Source organism: Sceloporus occidentalis, unplaced genomic scaffold (genome assembly GCF_023333645.1).
Source record: "Sceloporus occidentalis isolate IW3139 unplaced genomic scaffold, rSceOcc1.0.p SCAF_6, whole genome shotgun sequence".
Taxonomy (NCBI): Eukaryota; Metazoa; Chordata; class Lepidosauria; order Squamata; family Phrynosomatidae; genus Sceloporus; species Sceloporus occidentalis.
This window is the reverse complement of record NW_028316986.1, coordinates 31,033,381-31,058,377: the sequence shown is the minus strand read 5'-3', so window position 1 is coordinate 31,058,377 and position 24,997 is coordinate 31,033,381. Positions and strand designations below refer to the sequence as shown.

Genomic DNA, 24,997 nt, shown 5'->3' with positions numbered 1-24,997 from the left:
CAAGTAAGCTAATTAGCAAGTAAGCTAATTTGCCCCCAACAGTCTGGGTACTCATTTTAGTGACCTCGGAAGGATGCAAGCCTGAGTCGAGCTTGGGCCCTTTTGCTGGTCTTGAACTCGCAACCTTGTGGTCTTGAGTGAATGGCTGCAGTACAGGCATTTAACCATTTAACCACTGCGCCACCAGAAGGCATTATGTTTGCCTGGCATTTCAATCCCTTAGAGAGCTTCCCTTTTCCCCACAGTGTTGTTTGTGGCAACAGAGCGGACTCCAAAAATTGTGCAGAGGAGGAATTCACTGTTTTCAGATGGAGACAAGCAGGTTTCAGAAACAGGAATTGATTGCCTTATTCTTGGGTCACTCAAACTGCACTTTGCCTACCTCTGCCATATGCCAGAGGAAGGTTGTAGGTGTGTGTGTGGGGGGGGGGGGGGAAGGTAAGACATTTGCTGTTCTCATTTGCCTTTTGACATCTGGCCAAGGCCACTCCCATGTATAAGTATTTTCAATACATTAGTATACTCCCTTGAACTCATAAAAGAAATAACTTCTGAAATACACAGTCAGTCTCATGGAAACAGAGAATGAAACACCTGACTGTGATAAATCTGTTGCAGCAACAGTGCGTGATTGTACAGTACATCTGTGATTTTAGGTTGGATGGTTTAACCTTAGCTGAAAACAAAACACAATTGCATCCCAGTACATTTGTGCAGAGTAATCCCCTCTTTCTCTTTGCATCCTTCTCTTCCCATCCCCTCCTTTTGCTGTCCTTCATTTTATTTATTATTATTTCCCATTAGCAGAGCAGTTTCACCTAATAAGGGATTTTTTGGTTTTAAGCTGCCTTGGAACAGGTATTGTATCCTTTTTGCTCAGGTTAGTTAGAGTGTTTGTAGTGTAGAGCCAGTATGGCATAGTGGTTTGAGTGTTGGACTATGATTCTGGTGATCAGGGTTCAGTTCCCACTCAGCCATGAAACCCATTGGGTGACCTTGGGTAAGTCACATGCTCTCAGCCTCAGGAGAAGGCAATGACAAACCTCCTCTGAACAAATCTTGACAAGAAACTCCCATGTTAAATTCACCTTAGGGTCACCATTAGTCAGAAACATGAAGACGCACAACACACACACATCAGGGTAACTCCTATGAGCTTTTAGATCAAATTCTACTACACTTTTATCTGAAGGAAACAGACATAAGTTTGTGCTCTTCAATATAATCTTGTTCTGTTCTACACAGAACTTTACCACATGGGTAAAATTGGGGAAAAGCTAGGGTTTAAACTGTCATTATCCTATGAACATTGTGCAATTGTGCTGAAGATTTTCACACGACATCGCAATTACAGAGGTCTTATCCTAACAATAACCAGGTAATAACCAGCAACAAATCATTCACAGGAAAATCCCATGAATTATTTATTGCTGGTTATTACCTGGTTATTGCTGGGATAAGTCCTCTTTAATCGCAATGTGTATGAAATCTTCCTGCGATCGTGTGACTTTCCTGGGATAAACCTCCAATTGGGGGTGTAAACCCCCAATTCCTCCCTCCCCCCATATGAGAAATTCCACAGAAATGTGAACAGCTTCCAGTTCTTTCATCTTTGGAGTCTCCTGTTGCCATTTTAAATTTTACTTTCACAACAAACAGAATGGAGAGAGAATGGAAAGGTTACTTTGTCAGGGACACACATTCCTGAAGCTGTGTCCCTGACTATATCTAGAGGTGATAACTGGAGAAGAAGACTGGGCAGTTTTCCAACTGGTAGCTACAGTTAGTACTTTTTTTAAAAAGTGAAAATAAATAAATAAATCTGGCAGCTGTGGCTGCAATAAATGATCATTAGGACTGATTAAAATCAGACTGAGGGTGACTCAAACAATTTAAAGGAGGAAACCACAGCCTGTTTTACTTAATTTGTATTACATTGTCATCCAGGAGTTTATTTATGTGACTCAGTCTTGAGTGGGGCAAGGTGAGGTAGGCATGCGTGTTTCTCTGATCCAGCCATCAGAAATAAGGCAGGAAGGAGCTCATTGAGAACATTTAGCCTTTGTATGCGCAAGTTTACTAGGTTAACTATGTCAGCATCATCCAGATGCATACTCTCCAACTGTCCTACTTTGGTAAGGGTGGGAATTTTTTTAATCCTCTGTTATCCCATTTTCCAGCTACCTTTAAAATGTCCCTGTTCCTCTTTCTCCCTCCCACTTTTCCTCTTTGTCCTCAGCTTACTTGCATTAGTGCAAGCTGAATTCAAAGTGCAAAAGCAGCAGAAGAAGAGGAAAGGAGAGACAGAACCTTGTCCTTCCCAGAAGACTCTGGCAAAAGGAAACTGCTGCAGCATTTCCCAGATTGTCTGATCTTCCTCATTCATAACTTTCCCCATCATAGTACACTTTGATGTAGCTTGATCACATGTGTCCCAGTTTTCATCTGTAAAATGTTGCAGGGAACAGGTACAGGGAAAAAACCTCTCCTTATGACTCCCCACAGTCCTTAGTTGCACTGGATTGGGTGTGTGTCCCTGCTCATGTTTTCCCAATCCTCCAGGTCATCAGTGGGAAAAACTACTAGTCCAGTGTTGCTATTTGCATTTTCCTGAACAATGGGCTCAGCAGGATCACTAAGTGGTGGGAGAGTGAAAAACTTTGTACAACCCTAAAGTGTCCTGCTGTTAAGATTGATGGTTTTCTGCTGATAGAAGTGAGGGAGAAGCAGCCATCTTAGTGGAAATCACTGGTGGTGGGTGTTGCTTTCACCAGTAGTCAACAATTCCTGGCATCTTCATGGTGAGATGGATATTTGTGTATGCATGCATTTATTTAGGGGATGGCTCAGACTGACATGAAGTTTCACGGAATTTCTTTTCTGCTAACTGTTGGTACCACTCTGCTCTGTGCATGCATAGGGGAATGTGCATATCTGTGCTGAGATGTCTCAGAAAGAGGAAGGAAGGTGTGTGTGTGAGACAGTAAGCGCTGTTCGACAGTGGAACACACTCCCTCAGAGTGTGGTGTAGTCTCCTTCCTTGGAGGTCTTTAAACAGAGGCTGGATGGCCATCTGTCAGTTATGCTTTCATTGAGATTTCCTGCATGGCAGGAGATTGGACTGGATGGCCTTTGTGGTCTCTTCTAACTCTATGATTCTATGTTCAGAGAGTGTGTTTCTCTTTGTGTCAGTTGCTGAGCCTCAGCCAAGACCAAACACAGCCAGCATTGCCACAAGCAGTGTGCTTTCTGCTCCAGAAGGCCCCTGCAATAGACTGTAGACATGAATAGATGGACAAATTGTTTTATAAGCAGGCATCTTGGCATCTGCTGGGGTTTGATTGCAAGATCTTTATGGATATCAAAATCTGTGAATGCTCAAGTCCCATTATATACAGTCGCATAGTAAAATGGTGTCTCCTATATAAAATGGCAAAATCAAGGTGTTTTGCAGGGATTTTTTTTTTTGGGGGGGGGCATATTTTCAAGCCATGGATGGTTGAAGTGAAAATCTTCCCACGTAGATAAGGAATCCATGGATATGGTGGGCTGACTGGTAATATAAATAAGTAAATAAGAAGAGGTATTATACTAAACTAAGTAGAGCAGTTCAGTGTGGTGTAGTTGTTTCAGTGTTGGGCTAGAACTCTGGGAGGCCAGGATTCAAATTTCCACTCAGTTCTGGAAACCCACTGGATGACTTTGGGCAATTATACTCTCTCAGCCTCAAATGAGAGCAGTTGCAAATCTTATCTGAACAAATTGCCAAGAAAACCCTCTGATAGGGTCAAAGTCAACTTGGAGACACATAACAAAACAAGAAGTATTTTATCATGTAGTGAAAGGGGGGGGGGGCACTGAGAAAGAAAGTGGAATGGGGAGCTAAATGTGCTTTGTCCCAAAATATTTTTGAAAAAGAAATATAGTGGTCCCTTGGTATCAGCTGGCATTTAATTCCAGCACCCCATGGATACCAAAATCTGGATGCTCAAGTCCCATTAAATACAATGGCATAGTAAAATGGTGTCCTTTATATAAAATAGCAAAATCAAGTTTTGCTTTCTGCAATTTATAACTTTTTAAAATATTTTCAAGCTGTGGATGTTAAATCCATGGATAAAGAATCGGTGGATATGAAGGGCTGACTGTAACAGCATATTTCTCATGAAGACTCAAATCCTACACAATATTCTCTGAAGTAAGAATCACTGTGTTCACTTTCAAGCAAGCGTGTTTAGGATTACAGCCTTAATTTAGTTTCTAGTTTCTGATCTGAGTTATGTTCACATCTGAAGACTTCTTTCTCTTCAGATATTCACAGGGACCCAACAGTGGTGGTTATGGTGAGGAGGTGAGCATCCTGTTGAGAGGAGCCTTCTAAACCTTAGAGCTATCAATGTGAAATAATTCTGAATATGTGGCTTGGTTTGTAGTTGTCATCTCACACTGATATCAAGCAAGCGTTAGCTAATGCAGAATGTGTCCAGGATTATCAGAATATAGAGATAATAATGATGGTTTGATACTTATAAATATAGTTTGAAATTTGAAGGCATTGGATCAATATGGCCCTACATATGGGGGGGAAATGTCATTATTATGTGATATTACGGTAGCACCCCATAACCCTTGCCCAGTCAAATCTTATCTGTGTGCACATGTGCACTTCTCTATGTGAATGTGCAAATTTATTGGCACTATTATCTTATTAAGCAAATTATTTATAGGTTTTAAATCCGTTAGTCAGGAAATTGAGCAGCATTTTGACCTTTTTATAATGTGAATTACTGCAGAGAGTCTTCTCATTTCATGGCTCCAATTTAGCAGACTTCAGAATTTGGTAAGAAAGAAAACAAAACATACCCAGATTTCCAAACCTGTCAGTAATCCAGGGAGTCCTCCTAAATATTATTCAAAAGCGAAGAATAGAAGAAATACTAAGTCACTAGAATCCAGTTCCTGTAGGAGAGGGGAAAGAGGAGAGGAAACACTACCTATTGGCCGAATCATCATCATCAGTTTGGTGAAGGTTTGGTGGCTCATTCTGAACCCTAATTCATTAGCTTGAAGTCCCTGACCACATCTCCTCCCTTATCTCCTGTATTTGCTTGTAAAATTTCCCAACTTACAAGCCAGTGTCTCAGTTCACCTCTTCTATGTACTTAGTTACCAGTGTGGGTAGAATAGTTTTCTGTGGGGCCAAAGAGGCACTCTTGCCATAGGCTTTTTGTGTTATTTATTGGTTTGCAATAAAGCTCTTGTTTCAAATGGGCCTAATTCGCAAGAAGCCATGACAGCCAGCATCTTTTTCTGTTTGTCTAATAGTTTTCATAGATCTGTGCTGTGTGTCAAGGCTTCTAGCATGTGCTGACGGGTTTATGGATCCCCAGGGCCTTGTCTTCCAGTCTGTGGAACTTGTTTCAGGGGGCGTATGTTTCTTCCATTGGCTGGCCTGCTCTCTACTCCCCTCCTTTAGTTTTGCTCTAGCCAGCCGAAGCAGAGCAGAGCAGAGCACAAATAACACTGCGTTTTTTTCCTCCACTGAGTATCCTGCCCATTGTCAGCCGGTGTGGTCCAAATGACAACATACTGGACTTTGACTCCATACTTTTGTTCAGTTGTGAACTAAGTGGGTGGCCTTGTTTTTGTGTGCCTTCAAGTTGTTCCCGACGTGATGAACCTATCATGGGATTTTCTTGGCATGATTTATTCAGATGAGGTTTGCCATTGCCTTCACCTGAGGCTGAGAGAGTGTGACTTGCCCAAGGTCACCCACTGGGTTTCATGGCTGAATTGGGAGTCGAACTCTGGTCTCCTGAGTCATAGTCCAACACTGAAACCACTATGCCATGCTGGCTCTCAGTGGGTGGTCTAGGGCATCTCATTTTTTTACCAATGGTAAAAGGAGTAGTGGACAGAGGTTAGAAGTACTTAGTACAAGTAGCACTAGTGCCTGTAACTACAGTAGTTACTTTTTTTTTTTTAATAATGAGGATATAGCAAAGCCAGATTTTCCCCCCCAAAAAGTAACATAACTTTATTGGTGTAATTAGTAACAATTTCTTGTTAACATTTGAAGTTACCTTGTACATAATGTTATTTTGAGAGGATTTTTAAAAAAGTTCTATTCCATTCTGTGAGGGGGGAAAAGGATTATATGGCAGATTGTTAACCCTTTGGGGAAAGAAATATGAAGATTGGATCTGTAGAAACACCTTCCTTCAGTATATTTACCAAATGTTTTTGTCACTGTGTGCCTTCAAGTCATTTCTGACTCCAAGGTGAATCTGTTGTGGGGTTTCCTTGGCAAATTTCTTCAGAGGGTGTTTGCCATTGCCATCTTCTAAGAATGAGAGCATGTGTACCTGCATCCTAAGTAGCAAATAGAAAGATTAGAAATAAAAGGAAGAACTCCAGTGATCTTAAAATTTTAACTCACCATCTTGAAATGAAGGACAAAGAATTATAAAAAAGGAAAGATTAGATAGAGAAGGGGGCATTTTTAAAGATAATTACTCACCCTAGAAGTATCTCAGGTCACATGGTTGGCTTGCTTAGATACACAAAGTATTTATGACCATGCATTGCGATAGATAGATGAGCAAATGGGAAAAACAGAGCTAAAGAACTTAGAATTAATATAGGCGTACAGAGAAGGCACTATATCAGTGATTCCCAAACGTTGGTCTTGCAGATGATTTTCACTTCAGCTTCCAGAATTCCCAACTTTGGGCCAAACTGGCTGGAACTTCTGGGTGTTGAAGCCCAAAACAGCTGGAGGACCAAAGTTTGGGAATCACTGTCCTATACTGTCTAAAATCTCCAACTGCTCTTAACGGCAATGAAGCAGGGCACGGTAAGAGATAATACTTGATTTTCCAACACATTATTTTATTATTCCTAATGGTGTTTTCTTCAAAAAAAGTAACAGAATCCAATTGAAAAGTAATGAGCAGTGCAACAATATGCTTGCTTCCATAATCATTGAGTAATAGCCACGGGCTACTTTGTACTTTTACTTTTAACATTTTAAACAGTGTACACTGTGCATAGTGGTTTGAGACTATGACCCTTATTATTATTATTATTATTATTATTATTATTATTATATATAGCGCTGTAGATTTGCACAGCGCTGTACATAAAAACAATAAATATAAAAGAGTAAACCTGCCTATGGTGTACAATCTAAGACCCTTGAGATGAGGGTTTGATTTCCCTCTTGGCCATGAAACCCTCTGGGTGATCTTGGGAAAGTCTCATGCTCTCAGCCTCAGGGGAAGGCAATGGCAAACCTCTTCTGAACAAAACTTGCCTGAAAAAATCTCATGAGAGGTTTGCCTCAGGGTCACGATAAGTCAAAAATGACTTGAAGGCACACAACAACATCAACATGAGTAAAAGTAACACAGCTACCTCTGCATATTTTCTGGATTGTGAGATACCACATTGTAGCTACAACAGGGGAACCCTAAAGAACAAGCCAGTGGACTGGGACATTGAACCAAGGTAAAACAATTTTTTCTTCTTAAATTTGGACTGGATTAGCATGTTTTACCTCTACACCTACCAAATTACCCCTGGTGCAAAAACATGGAGGCTTCTTGAAAAAACCATTGTCCTCTGCCTACAAGAGGCCTGTGGCCTAACAGAAATGGAGACAGATTGGATTGGAAAAGGAGAGTCCTGTTGCAAATGCAAATGCATTTTGACTGGTCAATAAAGGTTTCACTGTTTGGTGATAACTTTCCAAACTCTGAGGGTGAGTGGAAGGTGTGCAAAGGATGTGTTAGCTGTAGAAACCCTGCAGTAACATTGAGCAAGTCACATTCTCCAAGTCTGAGAAGAAAGCAATGGCTGAATAACATTTTCCAAGAAAACCGTGTGATAGCATCATCACAAGTCAGAATTGACTTCAAGGCACATAACTTTTTAGACAGCAAAAGTGCTGTAGTGGTTTGAGTGTTGGACTAGGACTTTGGGAAACCAGGATGTGGTCACTGGGTCACCTTGGTTAAGTTACACTCTCAGCCTCAGACGAAGGCAATGACAAACCCTTGCTGAACAAATCTTTCAAAGATTCACCTTAGGCTTTCCACAGATTGGGAATAGCTTGAAGGCATGCAACAACGAACATGGAACTAAGCTGCCAAATTATTATTTGATATCTCTGTATTTATATTTTTTGCTTGTGTTAGTTTAGCATAGAAGATTAAAAAATATTTATTATTTATTAGAATGGTGCACATAGATATAATACTCATGCATTCACACACAAATGTGCTATTAAATTGCTCAGATGCTTTGTAACAGTAACTTGGAATTTCCTGAGGTGGGCTTTCTCTCTAATACTAGAATTCTCACTCAAAAAGAAGTAATGCCTGAGGCATTGATCATATTTTTGAAATCTGTCCAACACTAGATAAGCTTTGTAGCACAGATTAAAGTAAGCCAATCTTAGTTTATCTAGTTAATTACTAGATGAAAATGGTGTATATGTGGACTGTATGAATATGGGGGTTGGACCTGGGGTGTCTTTCCAACTCTGTGATCCCACTCTTTAGATCTATGCAGATATGTTGTAACATATGGCTTGGCTACATACAATGAATGTCTTTATATTGCCAAGGTGGTAAATACTGGCAGGGAGGTATTTGTACTGCTCACTTGGCTTCCTGTATAGGGTGGTCTGAAGACAGACAGTTTTGAAGATGACAGTGGTGTCAGGAAAATTTACACATGTGGTAATGTAGGTAATACTCAGGCTTATATAGAGATGGAAATTCTTAAAACTGGGATGGATGAAATCTCTTGGGTAACTTCCCTCCTTCAATCTATTTTAACAAAATGTTTTTTCATTATTCCTTAAGGTAGAGAGAAGCTACTACACAACTGCTTAAAACATGTCCCAAGTTTGTCATAAGCAGGTTTGCAGTGTTAGAATCATAGAAAAGAATAATAGAGTTGGAAGAGACCACAAGGGCCATCCAGTCCAACCCCTTGCCATGCAGGAACTCTCAATCAAAGCATCCCCGACATAAGGCCATCCAGTCTCTGTTTAAAGTCCTCTAAGGAAGGAGACTCCACTACACTAGACATCTGTTTTGGGAGATCCAAGGTCCAGTCTTTACTGTGTCATGAAACTGTGTGACTGTCAGTCCCTCTTTTACAGCTGTACTTATCTGACACGGTTGTGATGAAGATAAAGCAGAGAGGAGGTAGAGTTGCCAGAGTGAAAATAACCAGTTTCTTGTGCTATATGTGTACCTATGGCAATGCCACCTATTTATAAATATAGTTTGACCTTGGATTTAAAGTATTGGCAAGTCAGTAGGAGAGGTGAGTGTGTTACTGGTTTTAGAGCCTGTTTTAACCAAAATAACATTCTGTGTTTCTCAAGTCATCCTTTTGAGTGTATTGGTGTAAAGACACTAGACAATATAATAATAATAATAATAATAATAATAATAATAATAATTTTATTTATATACCGCCCTTCTATAAAACCAGGGTGGTGTACAACATTCATAAAATACATAAAATTATCATATACATAAACAAAATACAATAAAAACATTCCAGCCAGCTTGCCACTGCTGACGTAGAGGGGACTCCTTCTTGAAGATGAGCTATGTGGACCAATGTGTGAATTTTGGACAAATGTACAACGTTTCTTCTCCCAGTTTTTTTCTTGGTGACATCAGCTGACATTTAGTTCACTCTGTGTGTGTCACTTCTCTCTGGGGTAGAAAATACACTGTATATCATTCTGTTTGGCAATGGTTCCCAACCTTGGGTAGATGTAACCCCAGGGGTATGCAGCAGGACATGAAGGGGTACATGAATTATTATTTTTTTTAGTAATGATGGAATAATCAATAATGGAGGAGGTAGAGAAGCAAGAGCTGCTGCATCCATGTGCAAAGAGACAAAAGCCAATCACAGGATAAGGGGAGAGTGGGATGGAGCACCAACTCTATGATGCAATTAACTGGGCATTTATCTGCTCGGAACCCACCTTTCTCCTCCTTCCTTCGTACTCTTGCCACCTTTCTTCTCCTCATGGCTAGAGTGGAGATGATGACGCTGCTTTGTGCAGTGAGGGATAAAGGAAGGAGAAAGAAACAAAAGGAGGGCAGGGCAGGGCAGGTGGCTTGGTGAGACCTTATCTGTGCCTACACTTGTATTGGTTATGGTGGCACCTGATGCCAAATTACTGGCTGGCGGCAGCATTTTCTTCAGAAATATCTGCGGGGTTGGTTGCCTCTCAGGAGGTGAGGGACTGGCACTTTCATTGCTGCTTTGGGTAGTTGCTGACAGTGGTTGTTCATCTTCCTGATAAGCTTAAAATAGATAAAAGAAGGAGAATTCACCACATGAATCAACAGTGTGATGCAGCAGACAAAAAAAAAAAAAAAAGCTAATGCAACCATAGGACACATTAACAGAAAATAAAAGCAACTGTATTAATTGCAAACATTTTGCTGGCACCAAGGGCACAATTTATGGAACTAGGCTGCCAAGGGGTACACAAGTGAAAAAAAGGCTGAGAACCACTGCTGTACAGGCTTCCCTTCATACTACCCTGTGAAGGGAAGAAGTACTGGTGAAGTTGGTGGCTGTTCCAAGTTGTGTGCCAGTATTGAGAATTTGCAAAAAGCCAGTCAAAACAGAGGCCCTGTATCCTTTACAATGGAGGCATTTCTGTTCTTTTAGGTCTTTCTTGCTCAAACTGTGATTTTCAAGTTTTACCAACATATTCAGTTACTTCTTAGTAACATCTTAGAATCCAGTTAGCTGATGTTTTTATTTTCTTCCTGCTGCTCTCCCTCCTCCTCTCCCTCCATATATTTGTATGTAGCTAGCATTAAAATTTACTAAAAATTGTATGATATAGCATTTACACTAGTCCAGAGCCTGAAGACCTTTAGAAACCTCTGTGGCTTCCAGGCTCTAGGAATGTGACAGATGGGCCTGTGCTTCATACCTGCAAGCTTGCCAAGAGTGGAAAGATTTACTTTATTTGCCTGAACCTTTTCACAGGAACAGAACATGTTAGGTAATATTACAAGAGCTTTATTTAGACCATTTAATTCACAGGGGCTGGGTGGAGAGTTATAGTTGGTCTTCTATGGCAATGGCATTTGTGAGCTTATAGAGAACAGTATGGTCCCCTGCAGGCTGACACCCAGGACTGCTGCAATTCTCAAAGCCAAATTCAGCAAAATGGCATGAAGGAGCCATTTTGGTATAATGAATCAGGCCATAACTCATTCTGCCTTTTAAAATCAGCAGTGGTTTAGCAGTATAAATTGTTGTCTATTACAAGTACTGTGTGTGTGTGTGTGTATGTGTGTGTGTGTGTGTGTGTGTATCCACTTCTCCCTATAGAACAAAGATGGAGAAAAACAACAATTAGCAACACATCAATTAAAAGAGTATATAAAACCAATGCATATTAAAATCCATCAAGAAATACTTTGAAAACCATAATTTAAAAATAATCTAGAAAGGTCTACCGGAAGGGACTGGCATTTACTGCTAATTTAAATACAGGCAATGCCTTGAGCTGATGACTCTTCCAGAAGATCATTCCATGGTCTGGAGGTGGCCAAAGAAAATGTCCTCTGGGTAACAGTCAACCTAGTTTTAAATAACTGGAGTAGATGTCTCCCAGAGGAACTGAATGTACAGAGCAAATTATACAGGAGAAAATGATTCTATAAATAACCTTGACCCAAACCATGTAGGACTTTAAAAGTAATAACCAACATCACGTCGAAGGCTTTCATGGCTGGCATCCATAGTTTTTTGTGGGTTTATCGGGCTATGTGGCCATGTTCTAGAAGAGTTTCTCCCTGATGTTTCGCCAGCATCTGTGGCTGGCATCTTCAGAGAATGCTTGCCTGGAAAAAAGTTGTGTGTGTGTGTGTGTGTGTACACACACACACACACACGCACACACACACTGTGTGAACCTGGGAATGCAGGAGTGATTTGCATGTGTATTGTTCTGTTGCTGATGTAGCCTCAGGCTGGGAGGCTAATGCAAAAGAGGATTAATGTCTGTTAATTGCTGATCATTATCCTCTCACAGCCGCAGGAGTTTACCGCATACCATGCAGCTGCGGGAAAGTCTACATAGGGACCACCAAATGCAGTGTGCAAACAAGAATCAAGGAACACGAGAGACATTGCACACTGGGCCAGCCAGAAAAATCAGCAGTAGCAGAACATGCCACAAACCATCCTGGGCATAAAATACTGTTTGAAAACACTGAAATTCTGGACCATGCCAACCACTACCATGTCAGGATGCACAGGGAAGCCATTGAAATCCATAAACATCTGGATAATTTCAACCGGAAAGCAGAAACCCTTAAAGTGAACAAAATTTGGCTACCAGTCCTGAAGAACAGCAGAATGAGGACTCAGCAAATGCAAATGAGAAACCACTCAGAGTCAGGGGCTTTCCCAGCAGATAATGGGTTTTCTTGGTGAGTTTCTTCAGAGAGGGGGGTTGCCATTGCCATCCTGTCTGATGGATCTTTCACAGTGATCACTGATGGTCAGGTATCATCTTCTGGTTCCACAGGGCTCTGTTTTGGGTCCTCGAATGTTTTCTCTCTGTACACTATCTTTAAGTAAGCTCATGAGTTCCTTTGGTTTTTCTTATCATCTGTATGCTGATGACACCCAGCTGTATCTTTCCATCCCTGATCTTTCCTTGGGTCTTGAACAGCACATATCTTCTTGTCTCAACGCTGTTTCTCAGCGAATGTGGCACCGGCGCTTAAAGCTCAATATGTCCAAGAATGAGCTTCTTGTTTTACCTCTAAAGCCTACTGTTCAATACTCCTTTTTAGTTCTTGTTGATGACATCTCTATTAGTCCTGTGCAGGAAGCCCATAGTCTTGGTTTCATTTTTGAAAGCATCCCCGATAGAAGGCCATCCAGTCCCTTTTTAAAGACCTCCAAAGAAGGAGACTCCACCACACTCCAAGGGAGTGTGTTTCACTGTTGAACAGCTCATACATAGCTTTTTTGTCTTGTAAAAACAGCCCCCCCCGGGGGGGGGGGAGAAGCAATACCCACTTTCTCTATAATAACTTCTGTTTTCTGGTTGTATATAATGGCAGCTCCCAGACTGTTGAATTCCCTCCCACAGGAAGCTAAGTTGGTCCTGCCTCTGTTGTCTTTTTTCCAGAAGTTGAAGTTCTTTCAGTTTACCCAAATCTTTTAGTATTAACTATCAGTTACAGAAGAGATTTTAGCTGGGGTGTATTGTATTGTATTTATTATTGCTAGCATCATTCTATTTTAGCATTCTTTTAAAAACTGCTTTAAATTAATGGCTGGTTTTCTGTTCAATAGTTAACAAGTTCGTATTCTGGACTTAGGATCTCATACCTGCTGAGGATAAATGTTTGCAGTAGTTAATGGCCAAGCCAAAACCTACCTTTTCAGCTTGACAGCACCCCAACCAAAGGGATTTCTGAGACACTACAGCTTGGGGCAATGGGAAATTATGTTTGCAGTGCTCTCCCAGTTGTGGGATGCATTGAGAGAAGCAATGCGAAGAGAGGAGCTTGGCAAGTCTGTTTGGTGCCAGCCAGTCACAGCTCTGAGAATGCTGTGAAGGGGGGCTACAGAGGTTTGTCTCTGACAGAAGGCAATGATAGTCAGGACCTTATGATTTGGAGCATCAACAGCAATGCAATGCAGTGAGACCTTGTGTTATATGAATTGGAACACAGCATTCCGTTTACAGGCTTTCAGCCAGGTTTGGTTTGGGCACCTGCTCCTTGAGGGAGGAAGCATGAGATGTCATTGCACTGGTGTAACCCCGGACTCATGTTGCAATTATTCTCATTCCAAACTAGATTCAGTACTGTTACTGGTTCCAGTTATTTTCCCTTAAGTGCCTCTTATCATATTTCTAGTATATAACATAGTAGGACCAAACTATGTGGGCAATACCTGCTGAAATATCAGAAGATATGTGTGTGATTTTAATAAGATTTCTAGTAGACTATGTTGCTTTTATGTTTTTCATAACTTACTGCTGCTCACTTAAGAATAGCACAAGAAGGACAATTCTTTAAATCAAGGAAAGGGTCTTCCTTAATTTTGAGAACTCACACTATAATCCTATACAGTGCGCCTGCGTCATGCGTGAGTGCATTATATTTGTGTATCTGATACTTGTAATGGGGCTCGAGCATACGCGGTGTTTTAAGTGGGGGGGGGGGTCTGAAATGGATTCCCCACATAAAACAAGGGCACACTGTACTTGTGTACTCACCAGTTAGCCCCACTTAATTCATTGAGGTTTGCTCCTAGCTAAGTAGGTAGAAGATTGTACCCTAATACAAAATCCATTTGTTTTGGTACAAATTTGATTTATTTCAGTTCAGAATATGATGCTGTAGTTTACTCAGAGCAGAGTAGTTTACTTTCTTGATATGTCTTTGCATTTTACTTCCTTATTCTCAGAGTGAAAGTTGCTGTGTGAAGCGAATGTGTGTTTACTAAATATTTCACATACTTTCCAAGGCGATGGTGTATGGAATGCATACTAAATGGTGTGAAGAACAATTCTCATATAAACCAATCTGTTGTCTGTTAGATTGTGTGCAATAACCCCATGATGTTTTCTAAGAAGTAGTACCACTCTTCCTACTGGGGCTACTCTTTCAGACAAATTTGTATGTAACTGCAGCCAAAAGTAAGCTCTGTGACTGTTGAGTTGGAAGCATGCTCAATGAAGCCCTTTGCAAAATATCAATACTGAAATTTCATGGCTGCAGGCAAAAAAACCCCCTCCCTCTTGAATTGAAATGACTCCAACAAAATACAGGCTGTGAAACTGAAAATCCAGCTCCATTTTCTTAATAGGTACAATTAGAAGCACGTGGTGGTGTTTTGCTTTGTTTTTTAAAAAAACAAAACTGGTGATTTGTGAGTCCAGCGGCTTAGTAGAAATATTTATAAATGATTAGTTTAATTTGTCTGATGCATTCATTAGAGGAGACCGCAGGCAGCTGGGAAATGACATAGAGCTGTGAGCAGTGAACGAGAGACAAAGGAGCTCATAAAAGAAAAGGAGACTGAATGGCAGCCAATGGGGGCAGTTAATCCATAGGCAGTGCAGGGATGCTGGTCAAGAACCAAACTTTGTATCTTTCTTTTTCCTCCCATGCCTTTTTCTCTGGGTCCCATCAAGCAACTTGTCCTTTTGTATTAATCTGAGTCATTTTTTAAAATAAAAAAAAAGTTTGCTTAATTAAAAGCTTGTCTTTTCTTTACCAAGCGGGAGAAAACCAGCCATGCTCTTCTGACTCAGGAGGAGGGCTGGGAGAGCCTGTTCAGGTCTTGCCCTGACAATTCAGCCCACTGTTTAGAGTGACGACAGTTGAGCCCTCTGTTCATTCAAGTGGATGCAGTTCACTTGGTAGAACATTCCTTCCAGAAAGACCCCAACAAAATGAAAGGCTTACATTGCAGAGGAAGGAGGAGAGGGATAAAATTTAGGGGAACAGAGAGTTTCTTGGCAAACCTTTTTCCTCACAAAGTCCTTCCTTACCAAAGTGAGCGTAACAAAATATTCTTTTTGGCAAATATTTCATGCAAGATTTTTTTTAAAAAAAAACATACACGAAGGCAACATGGGAAGGGAGGTGCAGAAGAATGTTGTTGAAGCCGTTAGCTGGAAAAACTGTGCATTTGAAATGACAACTTCCCTTTGTTTTTCTTATAGCTTACCGAAAGATACTTGAAGCTGCTATCCCCAATGAGAATTACAGGTGCTGGCCATCCTATCATCATAAGGGATGTCTCCTTTCCGTGTTTGACATTAATGAAGCCATCGATGTTTGCGAGAGTCATTCGCAGTGCAAAGCTTTTGTTCTCACCAACCAAACCACATGGACAGGTAACAAAGAAGATGAAATTATGGTTTTTCTAGCCACCTTGAATCCCATTTTGGGAAAAAGGCAGGATTTAAATCTCTCAAATATATAAATAAACCAATATGCTAACAAAATATTTGAACCACAGCATGCCAAAATTACTTTTTGGGACCCAACTCTCTGAATCCTGCAGCCAGCATGATCAATGGGAGATTTGGGGTATTTCGGTCTAGAAAAATAATATTTACAAGCTCTGTCTTGTTTTGACATTTTCAGCTGTTTTTGAACATGCAAAACACAGTCCACTTGCAGCTGATGTTAGAAAAACTATAACTCTATGTGGAAAGAGTTGGGAAATTTGGGTAGGGAGTCACTTTCCAGATAAAAAATGATGAATTCAACTAACAAGTTATTTTGCTGGCTTGTCTTGATGAAAGCTGACAATGTCTCCTCCACTGCTAACTTCCTACCAAATTTGAGTACTTTATGCTATTTATTAAATATGGAAATCACCTTATAGTAGGTATTGGCTACATGTGATCTTCCATGGCCACTCCAGTCCCCCCAGATTCAACCTCAATCAGACCCATACCACTTTCTTTGGGCACAAAAATTCCTAGCCTGGTCTAGGGTCTCAGGGTGATGTGCGTGAGAAAAACAAAACAACTGAGATAAATAAAACTTACACCTGAAGTCTTAATAAAATGCAGTAGCAAAAATAGAATTTAAAATGCATTTGGAGATTAAAACAGTTAATACTAAAGTTGTAAACCAACTATAGAGGCAAGAAAGTACAAAGCACACTAGAGTGAAAAATATAAAATACCAGATATCAGTACATATTTGTGTGTCTGATACCATGTATCATATTTGTCTCTTGTTCAATCTCTGTGAGCATACATATACTGTCTATATAGATATTAATTGATTTCCTATTTATATATGTATACTCATAGATACCTACTAATGTGTATGTTTAGGATATACACATACAGATACAAATCAATAAATAGCTCTATATTTTTCTCTGTGTGTACATATCTATCTATCTATCTATCTATCTATCTATCTATCTATCTATCTATCTATCTATCTACCTATCTATCTGTGCACACACATACACACACACAAACACACATCACTCTGAAGTTAAAATGTCTTTAGAGAATAAAAAGGATTTTCGTTGGTATTGCCTGATCAACCAGGAAGGCTCTAGTGAAGCAGCTCCATAGTTCCTGCCAAATTTCAGATATGTGATTGCACTTGGTTAAGGGCTGTTTATGATGGCCTCAGACTGCAAAAATCTGTCATGGCAGTGTCCACAGCAGACCATGAAGTTGTTGTTGGTGGCTGTTGAGAGTGATAGGCATTGGGGAGACCACTGTCTTTTGTGCTGAAGGTTTCAGCATAAGGTAGAGGAAGGACAAGCAGCTGCAAAGTAATCCTGCCAAATGCATTCCAGTGCCTTTATCAGTCATGATGAGTTCCGTGGAGATTAGTGTGTATGTGTGTTGGAAGACTACTTCCAGCTGGATGAAATGTGAGCAAGAGCTTCCTTTGACAAGTACAGCATTTAGCCTCATATGCAAGCACCAGAAGATGCTTAGAACTGCAATCTTACTATAAGGGCAGCCTCAAATAACCTCAGGGAAAGTGGTGTTATACATATCACAGAGGTCATATGTGTTGCTGATGGCAGCCTAATTTATTATTAACTCTGATCATGTCCAAGAAAGCAATTTACAAGAAATTAAACCAATATAAATCAATAATTTCAATGATTAAGTCAGGCCACAGTGCATTTTCAACCAAACATGAGCCAAAAATCTGACCTTGAAATTTTGCATCGCTACGATTTTCGGCCAGTTTGGGGTTGATTTTCTACATCTAGAGCAAATTGGGGATTGGGGATTGTTGTGTTTGGGTCATTTCATGGATGATTTCTTTGCTCAAAATTTGTTTTAATGGTAGGGAAGATCAGGGGGGGTTTAGGGAGTTGGAGTGGGATGGGGTAGCAAAATAGACTTGAGTCTCCTTGAAGTATACATACTGCATTGTCTTGACCAGTGGCTCTAGTGAAGTGCAGTTGAGGAAAGCTTGCCACAAACCTATCACAGTTCAACTTGCATAGTATCTTAATTATTCTCATGTGAAGTTTAAAGCTAAAATTTGAGAATGTGACCTTTCATTCTTATTTGTGAGTGAATCTTCAATTTTGGGAAGGGGTGGATGGATTCCAGCTTGTCACAGCAGAGATGAAATTTTGTTGGAAAGCTTGACTTGTTGGTTCATACTGCATCTTGCACACACACAACATGGGTACCACTAAAAAAAGAGAGATCTTGCTTTTAATTTCTCCACCTCACATCTGTTTAAGCACACTTACCAGTGTAGTTTCTGCTCATCATTACTGGAGGCTTCTGTCAGGACAAGGAAATGCAGAGTGTGGAATCCAAGCATAGGAAAAGTAACCCAACAGGGCATATGGGGGCTGGGGTGCACTCAGTATGAGGACTCTTTGCTCGGGATTCATTGGAGCCATTCTGCTAATGAGACTGCTTCCATCAGCAGAGTCACAGAAGGATGAATTTCCCCTTCCCACTACAGTTGGGAGAATGTCTGGTCATCCTAGTTGACATTTGATAATGGATTTAGGCCATTATTACCATCAGGAATAACCTCATCTCTTTGTTACTGGTGTTATGCTGTTGTAGGTTTAGACTGGGTTACTGTGGGCTTTAGTGAGTTTTAAATATTTGATTAATATCAGCAATGGTTTTAGTGTTGGAAACTGTAAATAGATAACAGGCTCCATGCATTGTGGAGTGTCACACTTCACATGTAGTATTATGAAACTCAAAATGGCAATGATATGTATGATTGCTTTATTATATGATTGCATTATTTATTTCCTTCCCCATCCAAAAGGGATTGGAATCAGTAATAATATTTTACTTACAACATCCCGATGTAGTGCTCTGGATCCTCTCCCTTCCAACCTAAATATGTTTATGCTTGTGAATGTACACATGTATGCATGTGCATTCAAATTACTTGTCAACTTATTGTGACCTTATGCATTTCATAGATTTTATGCCATTTCCAGTAAATGACCAGTTTTAGACTACAGCTTGTCTTTATGGGAAGATGATTTCAAGACACAAAAGTGATGTGTCACTTCATGCTCTTGATTTCATGCATAATTTATAAAAGAAAGGAACATGCCAAGATTACTTCAGAGCTTATATTCAAGAGAAGGTTTTTCACCTTCCCTCTACTTATTTTTTTTTCTCCTACCAAGGTCGTCAGCTTGTCTACTTCAAGATGGGATCCACTTCCATTGTTTCTGACCGTGACAAGACAACATATGTGAAAGTGACGGACTGAAAGCCAATGTGAAAATTTATTCAGAAGTAACTCCTAAGTTCTGATAGGTTTTCTCCCTAGTAAGTGTGCATAGGACTGGAAACAATGAATAGAAAATGTGACATAGATTTGCATGTAAATGTAAACTGCAGTTGCATGCAAAAAAGCTAAGGATGGAGAGGGAATTGCACTAACACTTATTCTAATCTTCAGAGTGTGGAACCAAACTTTAAAGAATATACATGCATGACCAGGACAAATGTGCAATAAGATAACATTTTAAAAATGTGACTTTTTTGTAAGAAGCAGAATGAAATCCAAAATGTGATCCACTCTGAGGCTTGCCAAAAGTTGTTTGAAAACAACAGGCACCCCAAGTGTGCTTTTCCCACTAGGGTTACACAAGCTATGTAAAATTTTGCATAGTGGTTGCTTGGAAATTCTCCCTTTTCCTAAGGAGTTTAGGACCTTTTGTTCAGATATTTATGTAAGCAAGTACAATCACTGCAGTATTGTTAATCTTTGTGTGTTCCAAAGCTAAAAATCAAAACTTCTGGAAGACAATCATTGCTTTTATTCCTTGTACCAAATACACAGGACCTAACATTATGGTGGCCCTTGGGTCAAGATAGCATGTTCTTAAAAAAGAATTTCATTTGGATTGTTAAAGTAAGATTCTGAAGTAAAAATAAGAAAGGGGGGGGGAACAAGGAGTGGAGGGAAGTACATAAGATAGGAACATGGTCTAGATGTATACATTAAACTCAAGATAGTATTTCCTGGGTTTGTCACCAATTAAAAAAAGCTTATTCAGCTCTATTAGTCTCAATTGATTAATCAGCATACATTTTTCAATGGGAAATATAGAGGGAACTATAGCCATCATAATTAACATCCCCATTACCATTATTGCCATCTTATTCAAGTTAGAAAAGGCATTTCTCTCTCACTTTTTATTACACTAGAGGGAATTAGACATAATTGTTATACAGGGCTGGAAGGGATCTCTTTAGATCAACGGAGTGAATCTTGCATCCTATGGGACCCATGTTGCTTCCCAAGGTTGTTTTTATGGCCCTAGCCCTCTTTTGGACTCTCTGGCACCCTTCAGATAGAAACAAAAACCATTAAAAAAAGAGGAGGAGGAAGAAGAGGAGGAGAAAGGAAATTTTCCAGGATTTGTGATTCTCCTTTTAAACAAGCTGCATCTATTTTTAAAGCCATTTGTCAAAAGTGATGCTGGATTTCTGCCTACCTCCGGATAGATTTCTTTCCCATTGGATAGGTTCATATGGGCCTAACAGGTTCCAAGAGCAGGCAATTGATCCCTGGATTCTTAGGTCCTATCATTGCCTTGCAGTTTTTAGGAGAATATCTAATAAATTATTTTAAACAGGTTTTGTCCAGTTAATCAAGGACACCCTTTTAATAGGCTTACAATGTTTTTAATCAGCCAGACTGATTAATCAACTAAATGTTGCAACCTTAGTATGTGTAAACTGTTTAACTAGCAAGATGTCTGTAATTGTGAGTAAGAGAAAGCTGTACACTGCAGAGTCCCAAAGCGTCGTTCTGAACCTGCAGTCAGTCCAACAGGTGCACCACATTTCTCTCTGTATGCCTACAAAATGGTGTCCTAATATTATCTGCAGCAATTTAGTTTTCTCATATGAGTGAATGGAAACCATACATTTGGAAAAAAGAAAATGTTTGTAAAAATGCTGTTCATATGTGAGCTTGCCCTATTCATTCTTGGGGAACAAGCTAAAGATGTTGTGTTGTTCACACTTCATGTTTTGACTGTTGTAGTCTGTTCAGTTTATCCCATATAATGTGATGGGAACCCATAACAGTTGAACTTTTATCTATCCACACAGCTTTTCTTGGTTCCATTTCTTGGTCATGATAGAATGGAATGCAAGAGTGAAAGAAAGAAAATGCAGGACATTTTTTTTAAAAAGATGTTCATAAATTTAAGGATCATTGTGAAATGAGACATGTTTCATTTGTTTAGCCTTTCTTTGTGTAATGTTGAATAGTATCATCTAAGTCACTAAGATTTATTCATCAAGGTTTTGGAAATGGGGGTTGTTTTTTGTGGGGTGTTCTGCATGGACTTGTGTATCTGAATGAACTGAAAGTTTTAGATACTCTGGTTCATAGAATGGTTTATCTGTGCTAGGGACTCTGTTGTGAGAGATATTCTGCATTACAACTGGATCCAACTGATGAATTTTTCCTAGGCTGATCCACATTGTAGAAATAATCTAATTTGACACTCCTTTAATTGCTGTGGCTCAGTGCTATGGAGTTCTGTGGATTTTGTTTTTGTGAGACAGTTATGAATGAATGAATGAATGCAACTTTATTTATATACCGCCGTTCCTGAGATCACGGTGGTTCACAACATCTAATAAAATACAAATACATCTCAACAAAACCCCATATTAAAACAGTACAAAACATCGATAAAAATCCATCATTCATTCCTAACCATTAAAACCAATTAAAAACAATAACAATCCAATACAACAACACAGTCCATACACAATATACCGGAGAGAATGACAATCAGGACATGTGGGGGAAGGCTTGGCAAAATAGGTTAGCCTTCTCTGGCAGAGAGTCACAACAAACTACAATTCCCAGAATGCCATAGCATTGAGCAGTTAAAAACAGTGTCAAACTGGATTACTTCTGCAGTTTGGATGCATTCCTAGAGGAAGCAACGTGGACAATTCATGCTAAAATGACTTTTGCATGTTATTATGTTTGTAATGCTTGGGGGAAAGCATGCTCTTCATGTGACTGCCACATGTCAGGCTAAGACTGGCTGTTTTCTTTAACAATGTAGCCCTGATCCATTGGCAGAGCAGCTAACAAATAACAATAATGAATAGTATAATTGTTCAGGAATATCTTATGACAAAAGATGCCTTTTTGTGAGTGATTCTATGGAGTTCTGGTGGTACTAATTACTAGCTTTAAGAACAAATGACTTTAACAACATCAAGTGAACCCAAGTCTTAATAATGCAATAGAAATAGCAAAATCTTTTCAGAGGCAAAGTGTGCCTAGATAATATGCTTTCAGTGAAAGCAATAAAGGAAATGTTAAAAGTGACAAATGTCATGCTGTTTTCTAGTTTGTACATTCAAGAATCTTTTGTACTTTTGTTCTTAAATTGTTTATTTTTGCAAATAAAATGAAATGAAATGGAAAACCTTTTGCCACAGTGATTCTTTTTTTCAGCTACATTTTAGTTTTAAATACAAAGTTCATTTCTTGAGTGTACTTCTGGTGGGAAACCATATTTTCCTTAGTGAGATTTTTTTTAGAGTCAGTGACTGACTGGCAAGAACTGAAATGATACTATTTTATAAAACACATAATCATATTGATGTGATTTGCCTTATTCTTGTATAGGCTGCTTGATCAAGAACATTCAGAGGGCTTTACTGCAGCAGTGAGCAGAAGCTAAACTGGAATCTACTGGTAAATCTCAAAATGATTAGCAGCATTTTTTAAAATTCCCAGTGGTTTAACAAAAGCAAAGTTTGGAAAATTTATATCTTTGGACCTCAGAATTCACTGTGACTGGCTGTGAGATTGTCAGACTAGTAGTCCAATAAAGTAATTTTTCATGCTTTGAACATAAGCACTAACAAAAAGACCCGCTTCCCAGTTGGCTTAAAAAGCTTTGGTGGGAACTAGGATTTATGTGAAAGGACTGAGGTTAATTGTGGGGGTAGATTTGAGCCGAGTGCTTGTTCAAATATGCTCCCTAATTTGCATAGAAGCTTCTTTGTGTCACCAACTCACATGGTTTTGGATCTTGAAGTTCTGGAAGAAGCAGTCTGCCCATGCCAGTGTACAGAACTTAAAGTCTAAACACATTTAACTGAAGGGAAATTAAAAGCGTATGCACAAACTTAATCACCTTAATCATAATGGGGGCAAGGGTGGGGGCAGAAACCCAAAGATAGTTTAAGCAGAATTAGTTGTACAGAACCTACTGAAAAACTCGTGGTCTTTCTGAACTGATTTGATAGATGATCCAAGGTAGTGAAAGGCTGAATCATTTTTAGTCTACAGTGGGCCCCTGGTATCTGCTGGGGTTTGGTTTCAATGTGGATGCCAAAATCCATGGATGCTCAAGTCCTGTTAAATACAATGGCATAGTAAAAGGGTGTCCCTTTTTATATAAAATGGCAAAATCGGGTTATGCTTTCGGGAATTTATATTTTTAAAAAATATTTTCAAGCTGTGGATGGTTGAATCAATGGCTAAAACAGGCGTTGGCAACCCCTGGCCTGCGGGCCTGATGGGGCCCGCGGAGGCGGCAGGACCGGCCCCAGCCTGGTCCTGCTGCCGCTGCCACCGCCTCTTCCACCTCCTCCTCCTCCACCGCACGGGGGAGGAAGAGGAGGGCCACGCGGCCTGGGGCAGAGGAGGCAAAGGGGGAAGCCCTCCGCCACCCTCCCTGCCTCCCCGCGCGGTGGAGGAGGAGGAGGGCCGCGAGGCCTGGGGAGGAGGAGGCAAAGGGGGAAGCCCCACGCTGCCCTCCCTGCCTCCTAGCGCTGCCCATCTCCTCCTCCTCTGCCTCCTCGGCCCTGCCCCCAGGCCGCGCGGCGCATGGAGGTGGGGCAGGCCCGTAGCTAGGGGAGGGCAAGAGGGGCACTGCCCCAGGGCCCCCAGCCAAGGGGGCCCCAAGGTAGGGTGCTTAAAATTTATTTTTACAGACTTACTTTCCGCTATTTTAGTAGAGGACATCGGAGCCCAAAGGGGTTCATTCTGGGCAGCAGCAGGGTCGGCGGCACGCATGCGTGCCATTGCAGCCACCAGGAGGAAGGGGGGGAGCTGTTGCTGGCTGCTGCATGTGGCTGGCCTGGGAGAGAAATATGGCTGAGGCGCTGACGGAGGCCCACAGCGCTGCCCCCCTTCTGTCCTCGCTGCAGCCCGAGGAGGATGCGCCCTTGAAGGAGGAGGAAATGAAGAGGAGGGAGATGAAGCCAAGCTCCAGCAACTTCTGGCATTGTTGTTGTTGTTGTGTGCCTTCAAGTCGTTTTGGACTAAGGCGGGTCCTGGTGTTTCCTTGGTCCTCCTCTCGTCCTCCTCCTCTCCTTCTCTTCCTTTCTTCTTCTTTTCCTCCTCCTCCCTCCCCTCCTGGTGTGAGTGTGTGTGTGTACTGAAGCATGGGGGGCTTTCTGGGGCTTGCATTGGGTGGGTGCCGTTGGGCCCTGGCTAGAGGAGGAGGCCCAGAGCCCTCCCATCTGTTTCCCTCAAATGTCTCCATCATCCCCCAGGGATGAAAGGGGCCCTGCTCTCCTCCCTCCCCCACTTTGCCCCAAGGTGGCTCCATCCAACAAGACCCCTGGGGAGGCTCTTCACAAGGGTCGGGCACTTCCTGTGTTGTGGGCTTCGAGTCATCTCATCATCAGGTGGTTTTAGTGGCAAGCTTTGTTCAGAAGGGGGTTGCCATTGCCTTCCTCTGAGGCTGAGAGTGTGTGACTTGGGTGTGTGTGAGTGTATACGTGTGTGTATGTGTGCCTTCAAGGGGTTTTCTTGGGATCCTTGTTCAAAGAGGGTTTACTTTTGCCTTCTTCTGAGGCTGAGAGTGTGTGACTTGGGTGTGTGTGTGTGTGTGTGTGTGTGCGCGAGCCTTCAAGGGGTTTTCTTGGGAGCGTTGTTCAGAGAGGGTTTACTTTTGCCTTCTTCTG

The 24,997-nt window shown here is 40.8% G+C and overlaps 1 protein-coding gene and 1 long non-coding RNA gene across 3 annotated transcripts in view; one reads left to right on the top strand and one right to left on the bottom strand.

Annotated features, from left to right (window-relative positions):
- Positions 1-24,997, top strand: part of LOC149310567 (extracellular tyrosine-protein kinase PKDCC-like) — a 141,195-nt gene that overhangs the window by 47,343 nt on the left and 68,855 nt on the right. Inside the window, exons 6-7 of one of the 2 annotated variants that reach the window (XR_016281683.1) lie at positions 15,761-15,934; positions 19,213-19,357. Coding sequence is in view for 1 of the 2 variants with exons in the window: in XM_089529200.1 (XP_089385326.1) it covers positions 15,761-15,934; positions 19,213-19,298 (260 nt within the window). In the remaining variant the exon portion in view is untranslated. Of the gene's footprint in view, positions 1-15,760; positions 15,935-19,212; positions 22,423-24,997 lie in introns of those variants that run through there. The other variant, XM_089529200.1, reaches the window with a different exon arrangement.
- LOC149310568 (uncharacterized) lies at positions 9,527-13,526 on the bottom strand. The gene is made up of 3 exons (XR_016281684.1): positions 13,460-13,526; positions 10,019-10,343; positions 9,527-9,740 (listed from the first exon to the last, which is right to left on the bottom strand). It is a non-coding gene; the product is annotated as an uncharacterized LOC149310568 (long non-coding RNA).